Source organism: Nerophis ophidion, linkage group LG13 (assembly GCF_033978795.1).
Source record: "Nerophis ophidion isolate RoL-2023_Sa linkage group LG13, RoL_Noph_v1.0, whole genome shotgun sequence".
NCBI classification, from domain to species: Eukaryota; Metazoa; Chordata; class Actinopteri; order Syngnathiformes; family Syngnathidae; genus Nerophis; species Nerophis ophidion.
The window spans coordinates 17,801,893-17,821,145 of record NC_084623.1 but is presented as its reverse complement, the minus strand read 5'-3'; the positions used below and the strand labels follow the sequence as shown (position 1 = coordinate 17,821,145).

General features: G+C 38.5%; 1 protein-coding gene across 6 annotated transcripts in view; it reads left to right on the top strand.

Annotated features, from left to right (window-relative positions):
- lrp1bb (low density lipoprotein receptor-related protein 1Bb) overlaps positions 1-19,253 on the top strand; it is a 993,888-nt gene that overhangs the window by 561,095 nt on the left and 413,540 nt on the right. For all 6 annotated transcript variants that reach the window (XM_061918476.1, XM_061918478.1, XM_061918475.1 and 3 more), the window contains 4 exons: positions 355-435; positions 4,040-4,210; positions 9,156-9,338; positions 18,319-18,519. In XM_061918476.1, coding sequence (XP_061774460.1) covers positions 355-435; positions 4,040-4,210; positions 9,156-9,338; positions 18,319-18,519 — 636 coding nt within the window. The remainder of the gene's footprint in view (positions 1-354; positions 436-4,039; positions 4,211-9,155; positions 9,339-18,318; positions 18,520-19,253) is intronic.

Sequence of the window (19,253 nt, the reverse complement as noted above, 5' to 3'; positions counted from 1 at the left end):
GTAATTATGCGGTTAAAGCAGACAACTTTTAGCTGTGTGTGTGCGCAACGCTAATATTTCCTAACAGTCCGTGACGTCACGCGTACACGTCATCATTACGCGACGTTTTCAACAGGACACTTCGCGGGAAATTTAAAATTGCAATTTAGTAAACTAAAAAGGCCGTATTGGCATGTGTTGCAATGTTAATATTTCATCAGTGATATATAAACTATCAGACTGCGTGGTCGGTAGTAGTGGGTTTCAGTAGGCCTTTATGTTTGATTAAAAAAAAAGTCCTGTGCAAACTTTACTTTTTACTGTGCATTGTTTTGTAAGGTTATTGTATGTAATAAATGTCCTTATATTTTCCAGCGTTTCCCACTTGTGAACCCATCACACAGTTCAGCTGTTCTAATGGTCGATGCATCAGCGTGAAGTGGCACTGTGACTCAGGTGAGGAGCCGGCATTTTCCATTTTTATACCGCTTGTCCCATTCGGGGTCGCGTGGGTAGCTGGAGCTGCTCATGGACGAAAGGCGGGGTACATCCTGGACAAGTCGCTACCTCATCGCAGGGCCAACACAGAAAGATAGACAACATCCACACTCACATTCACACACTAGGGCTAATTTAGTGTTACCAATCAACCTATCCCCAGGTGCATGTCTTTGGAGCCGAGATTTTAAAAGAAGAAATGAAGAGTTCATTTGCAAAAATGGTTATCTGCAGTTTTAAAAATGTGTATACAATTCAACTTGGAACGTCCAATGATACATGCCTGAATATTACATATTGAATCATATATAAGTATATTTTTTTCTGCTGATTATTACCGTATTTTTCGGACTATAAGTCACATTTTTTTTCATAGTTTGGCCAGGGGTGCGACTTAAACTCAGGAGCGACTTATGTGTGAATATATTAACACATTACCGTAAAATATAAAAAAATAATATTAACACATTACCGTAAAATATAAAAAAACATTATTTCATGCTAGTTGTTTTGTTTTTCCCTTTTTGTGCCTTCGTGCCAAGTATAGTGTTCATGTTCATATTCCTAGCCTCCATGCTAGCGCCATTTGTTTACCTTTCTGTTAGCACCAGTGTTTTTGTTTCTAACCCGTTTTATTACTTTAATAAATCCTTTATTTCTTACCTTTTGCTGTGTTTTTGCCGACGCATCCACAGAGGAACAAATCCGGCATCGTTATGCCACACAGTCTTTACAACATTATCTTAAAATATCAAATAATATTATTTAGCTCATTCACGTAAGAGACTAGACGTATAAGATTTCATGGGATTTAGCAATTAGGGGTGACATATTGTTTGGTAAACGTATAGCATGTTCTATATGTTATAGTTATTTAAATGACTCTTACAATAATATGTTACATTAACATACCAGGCACCTTCTCAGTTGGTTATTTATGCGTCATATAACATGCACTAATTCAGCCTGTTCACTATTCTTTATTTATTTTAAATTGCCTTTCAAATGGTTATTCTTGGTTTTGGGTTTTATCAAATACATTTCCCAAAAAATGCGACTTATACTCCAGTGCGACTTATATGTTTTTTCCCTTCTTTATTATACATTTTCAGCAGGTGAGACTTATACTCCGGAGCGACTTATACTCCGAAAAATGCTGTATAAGTCAGGCGTTCTTAACATTTTCACCTTGGAGTCCAACATTTCTACTACAAAAGGCCCCAGGAATTAATCTTACTCTTTATTTTACTTATATTAAATAATTATATCGAACCTACTTACAGTGGATCATGATTGTTATGTTTGATGGTCTGAATTATGTTATTGTTATTTTCAGTTTTTTTTAACACCATTAGGTCCTGTTTTTTGGTGCACTCTTGTTTGTTTTGGTTGCCATATGATTTGCATCCTCGTAGTAAGTTGCAAAAAACCCCCAGTCATGACATGATCAGCCTTGCCGTAATTATTTCGTGGCGGGCTGCCACAAATAAATGAATGTGTGGGAAACCCTGCAATAATAATATGTCATCATACAAAAATAGCAACAACAAAGAACCCAAAAAATAATAATAACTTTTGTTACTTAATAATTTTCATACCAAAGATAAAAATAGCAATAAAAAAAAAAATATATATATATATATATATACATATATATATTTGCAAAAATAAAACAGAGAACCAATGGCCTAAATTATACACATTAGTGTACCAAAGACAAACAATAAGTGACAAAAAAGTACCATCCATCCCTTTTCTGCTGCTTATCCCATAATCAATATAATACTCAATAGTCAACAAAAACAGGCGCGAGGGTGGGGTGGGGGGGAACAATACTTTTCAGAGGCGGTATAGTACCGAATATGATTAATTAGTATCGCGATACTACACTAATATTCCCTAGTATTTGCATGTTAGATATCTGGGAAAATTCCCAAATCTAACATCTCTAATCCAAACACAAATAGACAAAACTGTTTTTGCACATGTTCTCTTAAAATAGTGCTTTGCATGTTTTTGAATAACGTCATATGTTATTTAATCACGGCAAGCAACGTTTGTAAGTTTTGCAATACAACTACAACAAGTTACAAGTTTACAAGTTTATTCACAATACCTTATAACATTTACAATAGTGGTGAATATCATCATTTAAAGATGTTGGTACATGAAAGGGTCCCCCAAATAAACTAGAAGTAGTTTTTGACAGGGTGTCCAAAGGACAATATATACATGGAAAGATCAAATATCACTATGTAAAGCACTTTGAGTCACTAGAGAAAAAGCGCTATATAAATATAATTCACTTCACTTCACAAATATGGTAGCAAGCACAACAACAAAAAATAAAAACAAAACAACAACAACGCTATATGATAAACACAAGATAATAGTACTAAAGCATGCATACCCATGCAAAACCCAACAGTAGTCTACCCCACATGAGGCATTAAAGATATGTGGTTAATAGGTAATTTTTCAGTTTCTTTTTGAAGTTGGAGAATGGATACAGCATCTTGAGGCTCTCATTAAGCTGGTTCCAAATCTTTGGTCCCCTGCATACGACACTGTGAGCGGTACAAGCCAGTAAACGATGGTTACCTGTTATCAGATCTAAGTTACGAGTGTTGGGGGCATGCTGGGGATGGTAGATAGGAACCAAACTACAGAGCCTAGGATTCAGCCTGTAAATGACTTGATAGGTTAAACAAGCATTTTGATAAATATTGAACTCTGTCAGTCTTAAGAGATGATATTTATGAAATAGATGACGAGTGGGGGCATTAAACTTGGACCATGACAGGGCCCGTATAATTTTCTTTTGCATGGATTCTAATTTGTGAAGGTAGGTAGGAAAGGTGTTACACCACATGATATTACAGTAGTTTAGATGTGGTTCAAAGAGAGTTTTGTGTAAGGTAAGTAGAGCATAAAGAGGAAGATAATGACGAAGGTGAAAGAACAGGCCAACATATTTGGATAATTTGTTTAACAGATGGCTAATGTGACATTTGAAATTGAGGTATTCGTCAATGATGACCCCCAGGAATTTTGTGGCGTATACTCTCTGTATTTCCTGCCCATTGATGTTGATATGGCAGTGCTCAGTATTTGTCTGGTTTTTATTACAACAAAATAGAATAACATTTGTTTTATTTGTATTCAGTGAGAGCTTATTGCATTTGAACCAGGAATCCACTTTCACAAGCTCTGAATTGACAGTTTCCTGTAGACCGTGTAGGCTCCTGTGTAAGGTAAACAAATTTGTATCATCGGCAAAAATTATATTATGAAACGTTTCGGAGGAGTTTACGAAATCATTTATGTATAGGATAAAAAGGAGAGGCCCCAAGATGGATCCCTGGGGAACCCCATATTTTATGGTCATACAGGGTGAGTTGTGATCATTGACGAATACACATTGTTGCCTTCCGTAAAGGTAAGAACGGAACCAATGGAGAGGTACCCCTCTGACACCATAGTGATACAGCTTATACAATAAGATCTCAAAGTCTATCGTGTCTATCGTCACCTGCTTTATTTTTGGCCGCTCGTGTTTCAGACGACGACTGTGGCGATGGCAGCGATGAGGCGGGCTGCTTCCAGTCCTGCTCCAACAACCAGTTCCAGTGCGCCAGCGGCCGCTGCATCCCGGATCACTGGGCCTGCGACGGCGACAACGACTGTGGAGACTTCAGCGATGAAAACAGGACCTGTAGGGGTGGCTCAGCAGGTAGCAAGTACTCTGTCACTAAAGGCAACAACAATTCCTTAATCCTAACTAAATTAATTATTCAACGCCATCCGCCGTTTCTAATGACATTTATTTTTTCATTTTTTTATTTTTTTTCCCACCTCCTTATTCATTTTAGCATGCTAATTGTGTTTTGGCAAGGCACGCCAATGCATAAATTCAACTGCTGTAATTACAAGTTTAGCAATGAATCATCTTAATTTGAATAACTTTGTTCCAACACTCGCGTGTGACTAATCTTATCTAGACTCTGTTCTGCGGGAACTTCGACATCAAGAGTTGAATCATTTAATCTAATTACCGCAAAAAAAAAAAACAAAAAAAAAAACCTCATACGAGCTCCGAGACGCCTCACTTGCTTGTCACAGGGATGTGTAGACTATTCATCAAAACATTTCCTGATGGGAACGGCAGACTCCCTCGCCCTCCCCGTTGCTTTTACCACGAGGGAGTGAGTCAGCCCCCGCCTCGACTCGGCTTGCTGAGGAAGTACTTTTTGGCTTTGAGTAAAAATTGAGTGAGTGGTGAGCTATAGGAAAATAAATAAAAAAATGTTCCTTCTTATTATTTTTGACTCAAAATATGACTCCGCCGTAAAATATTTATTAAGGAACATATGTGTATTCATTTATTAATTAAGGGATCAGTCAGGCGCTGAGGCTATAAAAGTCCAACTTTATCAGGAGATTAAGTAAGTATGGCTTTTTGATGGTCCATAAAGGAAGAAGCTCTTACCTCACCTCCATCAAACATTTAGAATCCCCAATTATTTTCTCCACATTGTACCGGTTTCAGATCTCCAGAAATTGTCAAAAGGATTTCCCAGCATATCAAGCCGCATACAGTGCTTCCCTTTTTTCCACATTTTTGTTATGTTACAGCCTTATCCGAAAGTGGAATACATCCATTTTTGTCCTCAAAATTCTACACAAAATACCCCCAATGACAATGTAAAAAAGTTTTTTTTACACTTTTTTTTTGCAAATTTATTCAATCAATCAATGTTTACTTATATAGCCCTAAATCACTAGTGTCTCAAAGGGCTGCACAAACCACAAAACAAACCACTACGACATCCTCGGTAGGCCCACATCAGGGCAAGGAAAACTCACAACCAGTGGGACGTCGGTGACAATGATGACTATGAGAACCTTAGAGAGGAGGAAAGCAATGGATGTCAAATAAAAATAAAAACAAAAATAAAAACACAGATCCACACTGCAAAAAGTCAGTGTTCAAAAACAAGAAGAAAAAAAATACAAAAATAGGAGTATTTTTTTTTAACTAAGCAAAATTATCTACCAATAGAACAAGAACAAGACTTTCCAAAACAAGTACATTTGGCTAACCTCAATGAAGCCAAAAATATCTTAAAATAAGTATATTCTCACTAATAACTGTACTATTATATGACAACATATGTTCTATTGTTTCATTAAAAATAAAACAGCAAAGTCCATTTGGCTGTCATCCGTCTTAATTATGACACGATTGTGTCAAAGTCGTGATTTTCTTTTTCATGCTTGAAATAAAAAAGTATTACTTTATAAAAGTAGTTTTATAGTTGTGAGTGTTGATGACACAGCTTTGCAACAGTTGATATTCTAATTTCAAGCATGTTTTACCTCAAAATAGGTCATACAATCTCAGCAACAAGCTGTAATATCTTACTGAAATAATTTAGGACCAAAACCATTAAAACAAGTAAAACACTCTATAATAAAATCTGCTTAGTGAGATAAATTATCTTATCAGACAGAAAATAAACAAATATCACCCTTATTTGAGATATTTAATCTTACTTAGATTTCAGTTTTTGCAGTGCATAAGTATAACTACGGAGCCCCTAAAGCATGGGTCACCAACCTTTTTGAAACCAAGAGCTACTTCTTGGATACTGATTAATGCGAAGAGCTACCAGTTTGATACACACTTAAATAAATTGCCAGAAATAGCCAATTTGCTCAATTTACCTTTAACTCTTTGTTCTTATTAATAATTAATGATATTTATCTTTGTGGAAACACTGATCATCTTAATGATTTCTCACCTCAAATATATGTTTTTGATGACATGTTTTAAATAAGTTAAAATCCAATCTGCACTTTGTTAGAATATATAACAAATTGGACCAAGCTATATTTCTAACAAAGACAAATCATTATTTCTTCTAGATTTTCCAGAACAAAACATTTAAAAGAAATTCAAAAGACTTTGAAATAAGATTTAAATTTGGTTCAACAGATTTTCTAGATTTGCTAGAATATTTTTTCGAATTTTAATCATAATAAGTTTGAAGAAATATTTCACAAATATGAAGAATTAAATTAAAATGTATTTATTATTCTTTACAAAAAAAGAAATATTTGAACATTGATTTAAATTGTCAGGAAAGAAGAGGAAGGAATTTAAAAGGTAAAAAGGTATATGTGTTTAAAAATCCTAAAATCAATTTTAAGGTTGTATTTTTTCTCTAAAATCGTCTTTCTGAAAGTTAGAGAGAGAAGCAAAGTAAAAAACTAACTGAATTTATTTAAACAAGTGAATACCAAGTCTTTAAAATATTGTCTTGGATTTTCAAATTCTATTTGAGTTTTGTCTCTCTTAGAATTAAAAATGTCAAGCAAAGCGAGACCAGCTTGCTAGTAAATAAATAACATTTTAAATTATAGAGGCAGCTCACTGGTAAGTGCTGCTATTTGAGCTGTTTTTAGAACAGGCCGGCGGGCGACTCATCTGGTCCTTACGGGCTACCTGGTGCCCGCGGGGACCGTGTTGGTGACCCCTGCCCTAAAGGGACATGGATGTTTTGCGAGATCTCGCAAAAGTTATTTTTTTCCTATGTCGATGAACCGGAAGTAAAACAGACACAGCGGTGGTGAACCGGAAGTGAAATATCCACAGTGATGGAAGAGCTGGAGCATGTTGGAGCCTACCCATCATCTGTGCTCTGTTGTAAGACCATAATATGATTTGATGTCTTTATATGTTAGGCCAATACTAAAATAAAAATCAATAAACTTCTCCCACGGATGATGGGTAGGATCCTCCATTGCTTTTGTCTGTTTCACTTCCGGTTCACTGACATAAGAAAAGAAAACTATTCCATCCATCCATCCATCCATTTTCTACCGCATATTCCCTTTTGGGGTCGCTGGCGCCTATCTCAGCTACAATCGGGCGGAAGGCGGTGTACACCCTGGACAAGTCGTCACCTCATCGCAAGGCCAACACAAATAGACAGACAACATTCACACTCACATTCACACACTAGGGCCAATTTAGTGTTGCCAATCAACCTATCAGTCATTAAAAAGTATTGCGAGATCTTGCAAAACATTTTTCCCTCCATGTCCCTTTAGGGGCTCCTTATATAAGGGCCTTTGCGGCCCAAGTGTAAAATTGAGCTGCATTTTTAAATTAAAGAAACTCCTTTCCTAAATGTGTCCACTGGATGTCGCGATAACAATTCTGTGAGGCAAGCAAATAGTTTATACCGGGGCGAGCAAGTATACCAAACAAGAAGCACACGGTAAAGCGGGGCTGCGACTCCTCCCCCTCGAACTAAAGGAGAACAAACAGGAGTAAAATAAACGATTGGTAACCTCACTTAAAATGCTGGATGAGAAAATAATTGTCTTCTGTGCAAATTTTATGAAAGTCAACATTGGAAATGACGAATGAGATAGTGTGTTTTTATTTATGCTTCGTTTCATTTTTTGGGTTGTGACTTAAAGGCCTACAGAAATGAGATGTTCTTATTTAAACAGGGATAGCAGGTCCATTCTATGTGTCATACTTGATCATTTTGCAAAATTGCCATATTTTTGCTGAAAGGATTCAGTAGATAACATTTACGATAAAGTTCGCAACTTCTGGTCGCTAATAAAAAAGCGCGTGACGTTACGGGTTGTAGGGCTCCTCACATCCTCACGTTGTTTATTATAATAGCCTCCAGCAGCAAGAGCTATTCGGACCGAGAAAGCGACGATTTCCCCATTAATTTGAGCGAGGATGAAAGAAAAAAGGAAAGGACGGCTCCAGGCGGCGGCAGTGTGAGCGTTTCAGATGTAATTAGACAGATTTACTAGGATAATTCTGGAAAATCCCTTATCTGCTTATTGTGTTGATAGTGTTTTAGTGAGATTATGAAGTCATACCTAAAAGTCGGATGGCTGCGGCGAACGCCAGTGTCTCTGAGAAAAGCCGAGGAGCCAATATCACAGCTGCCTTTTTGAGCTGCAGGAGGAGGTCGCATAATCCACTGAAGTCTCCGGTAAGAGCCGACTTAATATCACAATTTTCCCATCCAAAAACTTGCTGGTTGACTTAGAGAAACATGTTCGCTTGACCGCTCTGTGTTAAAGCTTCACAACAAACAAAGGCAGCCAAAGGCAGCTGCAATCCACCGCTTTCCACCAACAGCATTCTTCTTTATAGTCTCCATTATTAATTGAAAAAATGCGTCAAAATGAGCGTCAAAATGAGCGTCAAAATGAGCGTCATCATTCCGCGACGTTTTCAACAGGATGCTAACAGGAAATTTAAAATTGCAATTTAGTAAACTAAACCGGCCGTATTGGCATGTGTTGCAATGTAAATATTTCATCATTGATATATAAACTATCAGACTGCGTGGTCGGTAGTAGTGGGTTTCAGTAGGCCTTTAAAGTGGAATTGGTTTGTAGAAACACTGATATTAAGTGAATATCAAACAACAAATATGTCTTAAAATAAATTAATGTATTTGCCTAGTGGGAATTAATCAACAAAACATACTACCATGCCTTGCTCGTAAAGATACATATTTGCACAATAAGAATTGTGGCATTAAAACTATCTGAGACTACGTTTCAACCATGACAGAGTATTATAAAGCCTTGATGCTGCCGTCCAATCAATTGTTAAATCCCTTTCCTTTCAGTGCTGCCTTCTGTGATCGAGTGCAGCGGCGAAGAATTCCACTGTGTCACAGACGGCACCTGCATTCCTGAACGTTGGCGATGTGACGGAGACAAAGATTGTGAGGATGGCAGTGACGAGAAAGACTGCAAAGGCACCAAAAGGATGTGCGACCCAAAGGCCAAGTTCACCTGTAAAGATACAGGTAAAGTTACAAAATGTTGCCATTTGTACCTGCAAATGTCTCCAGACTGTGATTGAAGCGAAGCATTTCTGTGTTTTTGTTTTGCTTGACCTTTATCGTTGGTTGGCCTTTATCTGGCCTGTCGAGTACCATCGCTGTCATCCAAAAAGAATCGCAAATGTCACGGAAGGAGACCAGACTGCCAAGTAGAAGTTGAAGCACAGAATGAAGGCAGGAATGACTTTATGGCAATTTTAACAGCGAGGACACTCTCAGGCCTCGGAAGTCCATTTGCATCATTAGTTTATTTTTTTTAAATATTTTTTTGTCCTGTCCAGTTTGTCAGGCAAATCACATTGTTGATGTAGATGCCCATATTTACTTAACAAAAGAGAAGTGTGGGATACTTCTCTTGTTGCCTTATTTGTATTACACTTTATTAAATGGATGTACAGTATATTATCTTTTGGTGCAGGAGGGGATAGAAAGAGAAAAAAAGGAAGACAGAGAGGTAAATTCTGGGGACAAGAGGGGGATAAGACATAGACACAACAACAGCAAACACAACAACAACAACACAACAATACTACAAATGGAGTAATACAAATACCAATAGAAATAGACCTATTGATAATGAATCATAACAATAATTTACCTCTATTATCAACAGTACAGTTGTTCAAATGCAACAATATGTTACGACTCGGAGTAAGGAGAGGACCAAATTGCAGAGAGGAAGTTAAAAATATAAAGCTTTTATTTTGAAATAACTTTTTACCTCCGGTGCAAAACGTATTTCACAAGAATCAATACAATACGCGGAAAATAATTCCGAGAATAAACAGGTTATCAAAATCACTCCAACAAATAAGGAGGAATACTAATCTAAGAATAACTAACAAAAATAGAATTTCTATAAGAATTGACCTAAAGCGCTCCAATAGGAGGAAAAAACACAAACCATCTATATATAACACTAACTAGGAATAAACAAAATTCACTCAATCAATGAGGCAAACAATACAAAATTTGGAAAAACAAAAACTCACCAATTAGGTAGACGAAGGATAACAAAGGGCGCTCGAAGGAGGAAAAAAGTAAACTCAAAATTACAGCAAAAGACTGCTTGATCCAAAAAAAGGCGAACCAGGCAAATAGGAGCAAGACAAAGAGGTATTCAAGGACATGGACATGGATGCTAGAAAGGCACGATAGACGAGACGATCTGGCACAGGACAAGAGGAGGCGTGAGCTTAAATAGGATATGGGTATGATGGAAAACAGGTGGAAACAATCAGAGATCAGGGATGACGTCAGACTGGTGACACAAGAGGAAGGGCCCGTGATCTGAAAAAAAGAGGGTAGATTTTCAAAATAAAACATGTAAATCACAAGACAGAAAAACCAAGACAAGACTTTCCTCACCGCGGTGTGACACAATACATATATGTAATGATAACTTGAAATACAAACAAAAACAGATAAATGGAGGGGAAGAAAGCAAAGCCAGACATATTAACCTTGTAGATTGTTATAGTAACAATAACAATAGGTTAAGCTTTGTCACTGTGCTATGTGTTAGCACAGCACTTCTTGAAATATAAACTAATAATATTAAGGTAGTTAGTTTATATTTCAAGAAGTGCTGTCATATTATCGACCGATAAATACTTTAAAATGTAATATCGGAAATGTTCGGTATCAGTTTCAAAATTATCGTTATCACTTTCAAAAAGTAAAATGTATGACTTTTTAAAACGCCGCTGTGTACAGGGCTGTAGGGAGAAGTACAGAGCGCCAATAAACCTTAAAGGCACTGGATTTGCGTGCCGGCCCAGTCACATATTATCTAGGGCTTTTCACACACACATAAGTGAATGCAAAGCATACTTGGTCAACAACCATACAGGTCACACTGAGGGTGGCCGTATAAACAACTTTAATACTGTTACAAATATGTGTCACACTGTGATTCCACACCAAACAAGAATGACAAACACATTTCGGGAGAACATCCGCACCGTAACACAACAGAACAAATACCCAGAATCCCTTGCAGCACTAACTCTTCCGGGATGCTACAATATACACCCCTAATTTTAACTAAAACAAGTTAGGAATGTATGATTGTGTTATATGTGTTGAATTATTTGAAAATAATAACGTTTAAATGATTTGCAATTGCAGGCAATACATGTATTTTTTTCTGTCACAATAGAAAGAGCAAATACAAGTACTTGTGTACGAGGAGAGTAGACGGCACAGACCACAAGGGGGCGTAGTATTTATTATATGATTTATTATATATATATATATATATATATATATATATATATATATATATATATATATATATATATACTCTATATAAGAACAAGCAATGATCTAAATAAACAACAGAATCGGAGTGTGACTAGATCCAATGTGTGTATGGTGTGTGACTATGTGTAGAGATCAACTGTTGAGTGTTACTGGTAGTGTTGAGCGAGAGGCGGAAGATTAGAGGGACAAAGCAATACTTAGAGGTCTGTGACTAGGCAGGAAGTCTGGGGTGGCTTTTGCATCGCAAAAAAGGTCCGTGTCCCAGCGAGAGGTCGAGATCCAAGGGGCAGCCAGAGTTCAACGAGGAAGACGAGACTCACGGAACAGGGATTTGCTCCAGGAACGACACGACATTGGAAAACGCTCAATGACACACGGAGGGGAAAACACAGAAAAAAACAAGATTGCATCAAGCATGAGTACGGTTTACTGTACGCACAAAGAAAATTACGTTCCAGTGCGGAATTGCAGGTCGTGCAGGCTTTTGAAGGCAGGACCTCTGATCAACTTCAGGTGTGCTGATTGCCGGTGATTGGCTGCAGCAGGACTGACACGCGCAGGTGCGCTCTTGGAGGGGCCGTGACAGTACTTCATGAAAGCATATTATTTCAAAGCTTTTGCGGGCCACATTAAATGATGTTGATTTGACCCTTAGGCCTTGAGTTTGACACCTGTGCTCGAGCGGGTAGGTTAGGTGTTGATATTGCATAGCAAATATTTGAGATTGTTATATTTGTATGCAATAAAACGCAAAAAAAGAATGTAAAACATAATAGGGTTTTTGTTGAAGTAAGTAATATTGTATCAATACTTTAGACCAGTGTTTCTCAACCTTTTTTCAGAGATGTACCCCCTGTGAACATTTTTTTAAATGTTCACAGGGGGTATGTTCAATCAGATCAAAACATTTTTTGGTTGAAAAAAAGAGATAAAGAAGTAAAATACAGCACTATGTCATCAGTTTCTGATTTATTAATTTGTATAACACTGCAAATTATTGCTCATTTGTAGTGGTCTTTCTTGAACTATTAGGAAAAAAAGATATAAAAATAACTAAAAACTTGTTGAAAAATAAACAAGTGCGTGACCGACTTCCCGCCATCACCGTGTGGTCGCACGACACCTAGTAAAATGGGTAAAACATACATTTATTGCTTCAATAAATGGAATCTTTGTGTCACAATCAGACGCGCCACTTTCTAGCGTTCCCTGGCTGCTCGTCTTTGCGCACCTTTCGGTGGCCGGGTGTTGCGTCTTCCGCGGGGGCTCATGTCTTTTTGGTCTCTCGTCGCTGGTGTCGTTGCAGTGGTTTCCTCCTCCGTACTTCCTCTCCATCATGCCCCCTCCGCCTCTCTTATCATCTAGGAGCAGATACGCAGATTGTGAGCAGGTGTGTGTCTTACGCACCTGACTCAGATTCCCGTTCTTGTCACGCCTCTCCTCGCCGATACATGCCCCGCCTCCTGGCCTCCATTCCGGTCCAGAATGCCTCTGTCCGCCCGCTGTCGTCCTGTCGGCTGCTTCTCTCCACAAAGTGATTCAATTAAAAATAAAGATTTTCTACACATAGAAGTAATCATCAACTTAAAGTGCCCTCTTTGGGGATTGTAATAGAGATCCATCTGGATTCCATCCATCCATCCATCTTCTTCCGCTTATCCGAGGTCGGGTCGCGGGGGCAACAACCTAAGCAGGGAAACCCAGACTTCCCTCTCCCCAGCCACTTCGTCTAGCTCTTCCCGGGGGATCCCGAGGCGTTCCCAGGCCAGCCGGGAGACATAGTCTTCCCAACGTGTCCTGGGTCTTCCCTGTGGCCTCCTACCGGTTGGACGTGCCATAAACCCCTCCCTAGGGAGGCGTTCGGGTGGCATCCTGACCAGATGCCCGAACCACCTCAACTGGCTCCTCTCGATGTGAAGGAGCAGCGGCTTTACTTTGAGTTCCTCCCATCTGGATTCATGAACTTAATTCTAAACATTTCCTCACAAAAAAAAGAAATCTTTAACATCAATATTTATGGAACATGTCAACAAAAAAATCTAGCTGTCAACACTGAATATTGCATTGTTGTATTTATTTTCAGAGTTTATGAACTTACATTCAGATTTTGGAATTGTTGCTATTTTTAGAATATTTTAGAAAAATCTCACGTACCCCTTGGCATACCTTCAAGTACCCCCGGGGGTACGCGTACCCCCATTTGAGAACCACTGATATAGACAAAATAGTTTGTGTTCATGCACATTTACATGAAATAATCTGTTACTTTTTTTCTCAATTTGTTTAACTTTCTTTGGTCTTTTATTCATGCATCCCACTGCTTTTTTTAAATAACATGCATATGCCTCTGATTATCTCGGTCAAAAGATCAGCCCGCTAATACCACAAACACCCTCTTTCGAGAAAGATTATACTGGAACATTTCTGAAAAGTCATCCATAGTTAATGCTCCGCGGAAGCGAGTGCACCCGACACAGAGAGTTGTATTTTTACTTTGCTGGCGTCAAATCAGCTCTAAACATATGAAGGCTTCAATCAAAAGAGATATGTGAGTATATATTTTTGATGGGACAGCCAGCCTGAGATATTCCATGTCTGTAACAACAAACACACAAACCTGAACACGCACACACAACGACACCCTCAGCTGTCGCTTCATCCTCCCACACACACTGATCTGGCACCAACAACAAACCAAGGCGGTGGCTTTGAAGGGAAACCTGTAAATTGGAATACGCATCAATTCTGCACAGCACAAAAAATTATGAGACGCTGGTGTCTGTGATGTTGCCTTCGCTCGGTTCCGTCAGTAGTTCCGCCTACTGCTTTGTAACATGCAGTAGTAGTAGTGGGCGAAAGGCGTATTCTACACAAGTGTAGAATTTTTGAAAACAAGCAAATAGGAGTCTCGTATATTTATAGTCCGCATTAGTCACTTCGAATAACAAAAGTGTACTTTTAATGCAATTATTGAATTTTGCATGAAAATGATAATACGTCCATGGTTGTTCTGTGATTGATTAGTGAAGTGTATTTCTGGTCTTGTCACCTCCTCCCAGGCAGGAGGGCAACACGGCACTGCGGTTTGTTCAAAGGAGACGTCGGAGACGCTTTTCTGAACAAAACGTTGCTTTATTACAAGCGAGCCTCAATAAACAGGTCTGCAGTACCCGGAGGAGCCCGTGTCAAAAAATGAATGACTCCTAAAAAGGATTAAGCCAAACCACCACTCTTAAATTGCATAATCTCCCACGGCACACTAGTGCAGGGGTAGGTAACCTATGGCTCGAGAGCCAGATGTGGCTCTTTTGATGACTGCATCTGGCTCTCAGGTAAATTTGAGCTGACTCGCTTAACACGATAAATAATGAATAATTCCACTTGTAATCAGTGTTAAAAATGATGTTCAAAATATAAAACATCCCCGTGCATTTTTAATCCATCCATCCGTTTTCTACCGCACCTGTTCAGGAAGCTGCGTTGATGGTAAGAAGTTATTTATTTATTATTGGTTAGTGTGGGGCTTGCCCTCCTGGGGGTTCTTCAGACCACCAAGCACCGACATGAGACCCTGTTTCAGTGTTACAGTATTGTTTCATTTTTCAATAAGTCTCAGTTGCTTTCCAGCAATTGTCTTTTTCTCTTGGCTCTGTCTCGCACCCTGGCTCCTGCACCAACCCCGTCTCTTCTCCTGGCTGCTGTTTATAACATAGCGACAGGTGATTAGGTAACGAGGCCCAGGTGGGCCATCTACGCACCTGTCGCTGATTTCCAGGCCGGTCCTGGCAACACCCCGCTTCGCTGCAGGCCCGCAGGCCACGCCCCCTCCACAGTTAGCTTCAGAATAACAATGTTATCACAAAGAATAAGAAACCTATTATACTCTAAAAATGTTAGTCTTACTTAAAAATGCACGTGTTTAGTTGTGTTCCGGGTTAAAAAAATATTGTACGGCTCATACGGAAATACATTTTAAAATATTTGGCTTCTTGGCTCTCTCAGCCAAAAAGGTTCCCGACCCCTGCACTGGTGTGTCGCGGCACAGTGGCTGAAAAACACTGATGTAGACCACAAGGACATGTTTTATATGTACAAAAAAAAGCATGTTATAACCCCTTTAAATCCTTACGTGTGTAGAAGGAAGTGCAGTCGAGCAGTAACTTGAAAAGTCGACTTCGGTGACGATGAATGGTTCAAATCAGTGGTTCTCAAATGGGGGTGCGCGTACGCCTGGGGGTGTCAGGTTTGTCCCTGACAGTTTTGTTTTGTTTTAGTTTTAGTTTTTCTTTGTTTCCTGTCAGCGCCTTCATTTTGGTCATTTCCTGCTTTTCTCCCTGAGTGCTGTTTACCCTCAGCTGCAGCTGATTGGCACCTGGCCACACCTGGTGTCAATCAGCCCGCTCCTATTTAAACCTGCTTTGTCCTCCAGTCAGGGCTGGATTATTTGTCACCACTACCTGTCAATGTCATTATTACTTATCATTGTAGCTTTGTCTACTTCTGTTCACTCTGCTCATGCCATAGTTACTTCATGTCACAGTAAGTGTTTGTGTTCATAGCCAAGTTTGTTCTCTGCCTTGTGCGCGCCTTTTGTTTGTACCCTTTTGTTTAGTTTTGTTTTAGTGTTAAATTAAATAATGTTTTCTTACTCAATGACTGCGACCATCTCTGCATCTTGGGGTACATCACCAACTCATTGTGACAGGGGGTACTTGAAGGTATGCCAAGGGGTACCTGAGATTTTTTTAAATATTCTAAAAATAGCAACAATTCAAAAATCCTTTATAAATATATATACCTCAACAAAATATGAATGTAAGTTCATAAACTGTGAAAAGAAATGCAACAATTTAATATTCAGTGTTGACAGCTAGATTTTTTTGTGGACATGTTCCATAAATATTGATGTTAAAGATGTATTTTTATGTGGAGAAATGTTTAGAATTAAGTTCATGAATCCAGATGGATCTCTATTATAATCCCCAAAGAGGGCACTTTAAGTTGATGGTTACTTCTATGTGTAGAAATCTTTATTTACAAACCCCGTTTCCATATGAGTTTGGAAATTCTGTTAGATGTAAACATAAACGGAATACAATGATTTTCAAATCATTTTCAACCCATATTCAGTTGAATATGCTACAAAGACAACATATTTGATGTTCAAACTGATAAACTTTTTTTTTTTTTTGCAAATAATCATTAACATTAGAATGTGATGCCAGCAACACGTGACAAAGAAGTTGGGAAAGGTAGCAATAAATACTGGTAAAGTTGAGGAATGCTCATCAAACACTTATTTGGTGTGCAGGCTAATTGGGAACAGGTGGTTGCCATGATTGGATATAAAAACAGCTTCCCAAAAACGCTCAGTCTTTCACAACAAAGGATGGGGCAGGGTGCACCCCTTTGTCCACAACTGTGTGAGCAAATAGTCAAACAATTTAAAAACAACATTTCTCAAAGTGCAATTGCAAGAAATTTAGGGATTTCAACATCTACGGTCCATAATATCATCAAAAGGTTCAGAGAATATGGAGAAAATCACTCCACGTAAGCGGCATGGCCGGAAACCAACGTTGAATGACCGTGAGCTTCGATCCCTCAGACGATGTCAAAATGTGTCAAAAACAGATGTCAAAAACCGACATCAATCTCTAAAGGATATCACCACATGGGCTCAGGAACGCTTCAGAAAACCACTGTCACTAAATACAGTTTGTCGCTACATCTGTAAGTGCAAAGTGATGTAACACAGTGGTGAACATGCCCTTTCCCAACTACTTTGGCACGTGTTGCAGCCATGCAATTCTAAGTTTATTATTATTTGCAAAAAACAAAAATAAGTTTATGAGTTTGAAGGTCAAATATCTTGTCTTTGTAGTGAATTCAATTGAATATGGGTTGAAAAGGATTTGCAAATAATTGTATTACATTTTTATGTACCTCTAACACAATTTCTCAACTCATATGGAAACAGGGTTTGTATAATTGAATCACTTGTTTATTTTTCAACAAGTCTTCAGTTATTTTTATATCTTTTTTTTCCAAATAGTTCAAGAAAGACCACTACAAATGAGCAATATTTTGCTCTGTAATACAATTTAATAAATCAGAAACGGATGACATAGTGTTGTATTCTACTTCTTTATCTGTTTTTTTTTTTCAACCAAAAATGCTTTACTTTGATTAGGGGGTACTTGAAATAAAAAAATGTTCACAAGGTGTACATCACTGAAAAAAGGTTGAGAACCACTAGTTTAAATCGTTAAAATATTCATCTTTTCAAGAATGTTTAAATCCACCCGATCCTAATGCAATATTTTTTCATGATATCTGGCTGGTATTTGCATTTAAACCTCTCTAAATGCGCCCTAAATCTGCACTGATGCTAATAAATAAACCGTTGCTTAAAACCTGGAAGTGCCTCCTCTGGGTCACCTGATTGCAACACAAAACAGTAAAAGGATTGAATGAGCTCTGCATCTCTCTCTCTTCTTTTTCAGTATGCTTGTCCGGAGAAACTGGGAATATGTGATGCACCATATTGTAATTGTATGCATGTTCGAAATAAACTAATACCATAACCATAACTATGTTATTGATTGTGAAGTTGACAATACATACCCTGAAGTACTTACTGTGTGTGACAGTATACATTTTGTGTCTATGCATGCAGGAAAGTGCATCACAAAGAGCTGGGTGTGTGATGGTGACATTGACTGCGAAGACCGCTCTGATGAGGAGTCCTGTGAGTCCGCTATCTGTAAGCCACCCAGATACCACTGTGCCAACGACACCTCCGTCTGCCTCACACCTGACAAGATTTGCAATGCCAAAGTGGACTGTGCAGACCGCTCGGACGAAGGACCCGTTTGCGGTAATATGACATTCACCTGTGCATATCATGCCCAGTAAGGAAATGACTTTGTATGGCCCCAATCCTGGGTGGATCACCCGGGATCCGTGCAGTCTGCTAAAAATTAAGGAAAGCGTCACTCTACATCGCGACTGACGCCATGTTCAAAGTTGGAAATGCCCCAGAACATGTTTTAAGATATTCAACACCGTGCTGCTATCTGGCGGCTAAAGAATATACAAACCCTGTTTCCATATGAGTTGGAAAATTGTGTTAGATGTAAATATAAACAGAATACAATGATTTGCAAATCATTTTCAACCCATATTCAGTTGAATATGCTACAAAGACAACATATTTGATGTTCAAATTGTTAAACTTTTTTTTTTTTGCAAATAATCATTAACTTTAGAATTTGATGCCAGCAACACGTGACAAAGAAGTTGGGAAAGGTGGCAATAAATACTGATAAAGTTGAGGAATGCTCATCAAACATTTATTTGGAACATCCCACAGGTGTGCAGGCTAATTGGCAACAGGTGGGTGCCATTATTGGGCATAAAAATAGCTTCCCAAAAAATGCTCAGTCCTTCACAAGAAAGGATGGGGCGAGGTACACCCTTTTGTCCAAAACTGCGTGAGCAAATAGTCAAACAGTTTAAGAACAACTTTTCTCAAAGTGCAATTGCACGAAATTTAGGGATTTCAACATCTACGGTCCATAATATCATCAAAAGGTTCAGAGAATCCGGAGA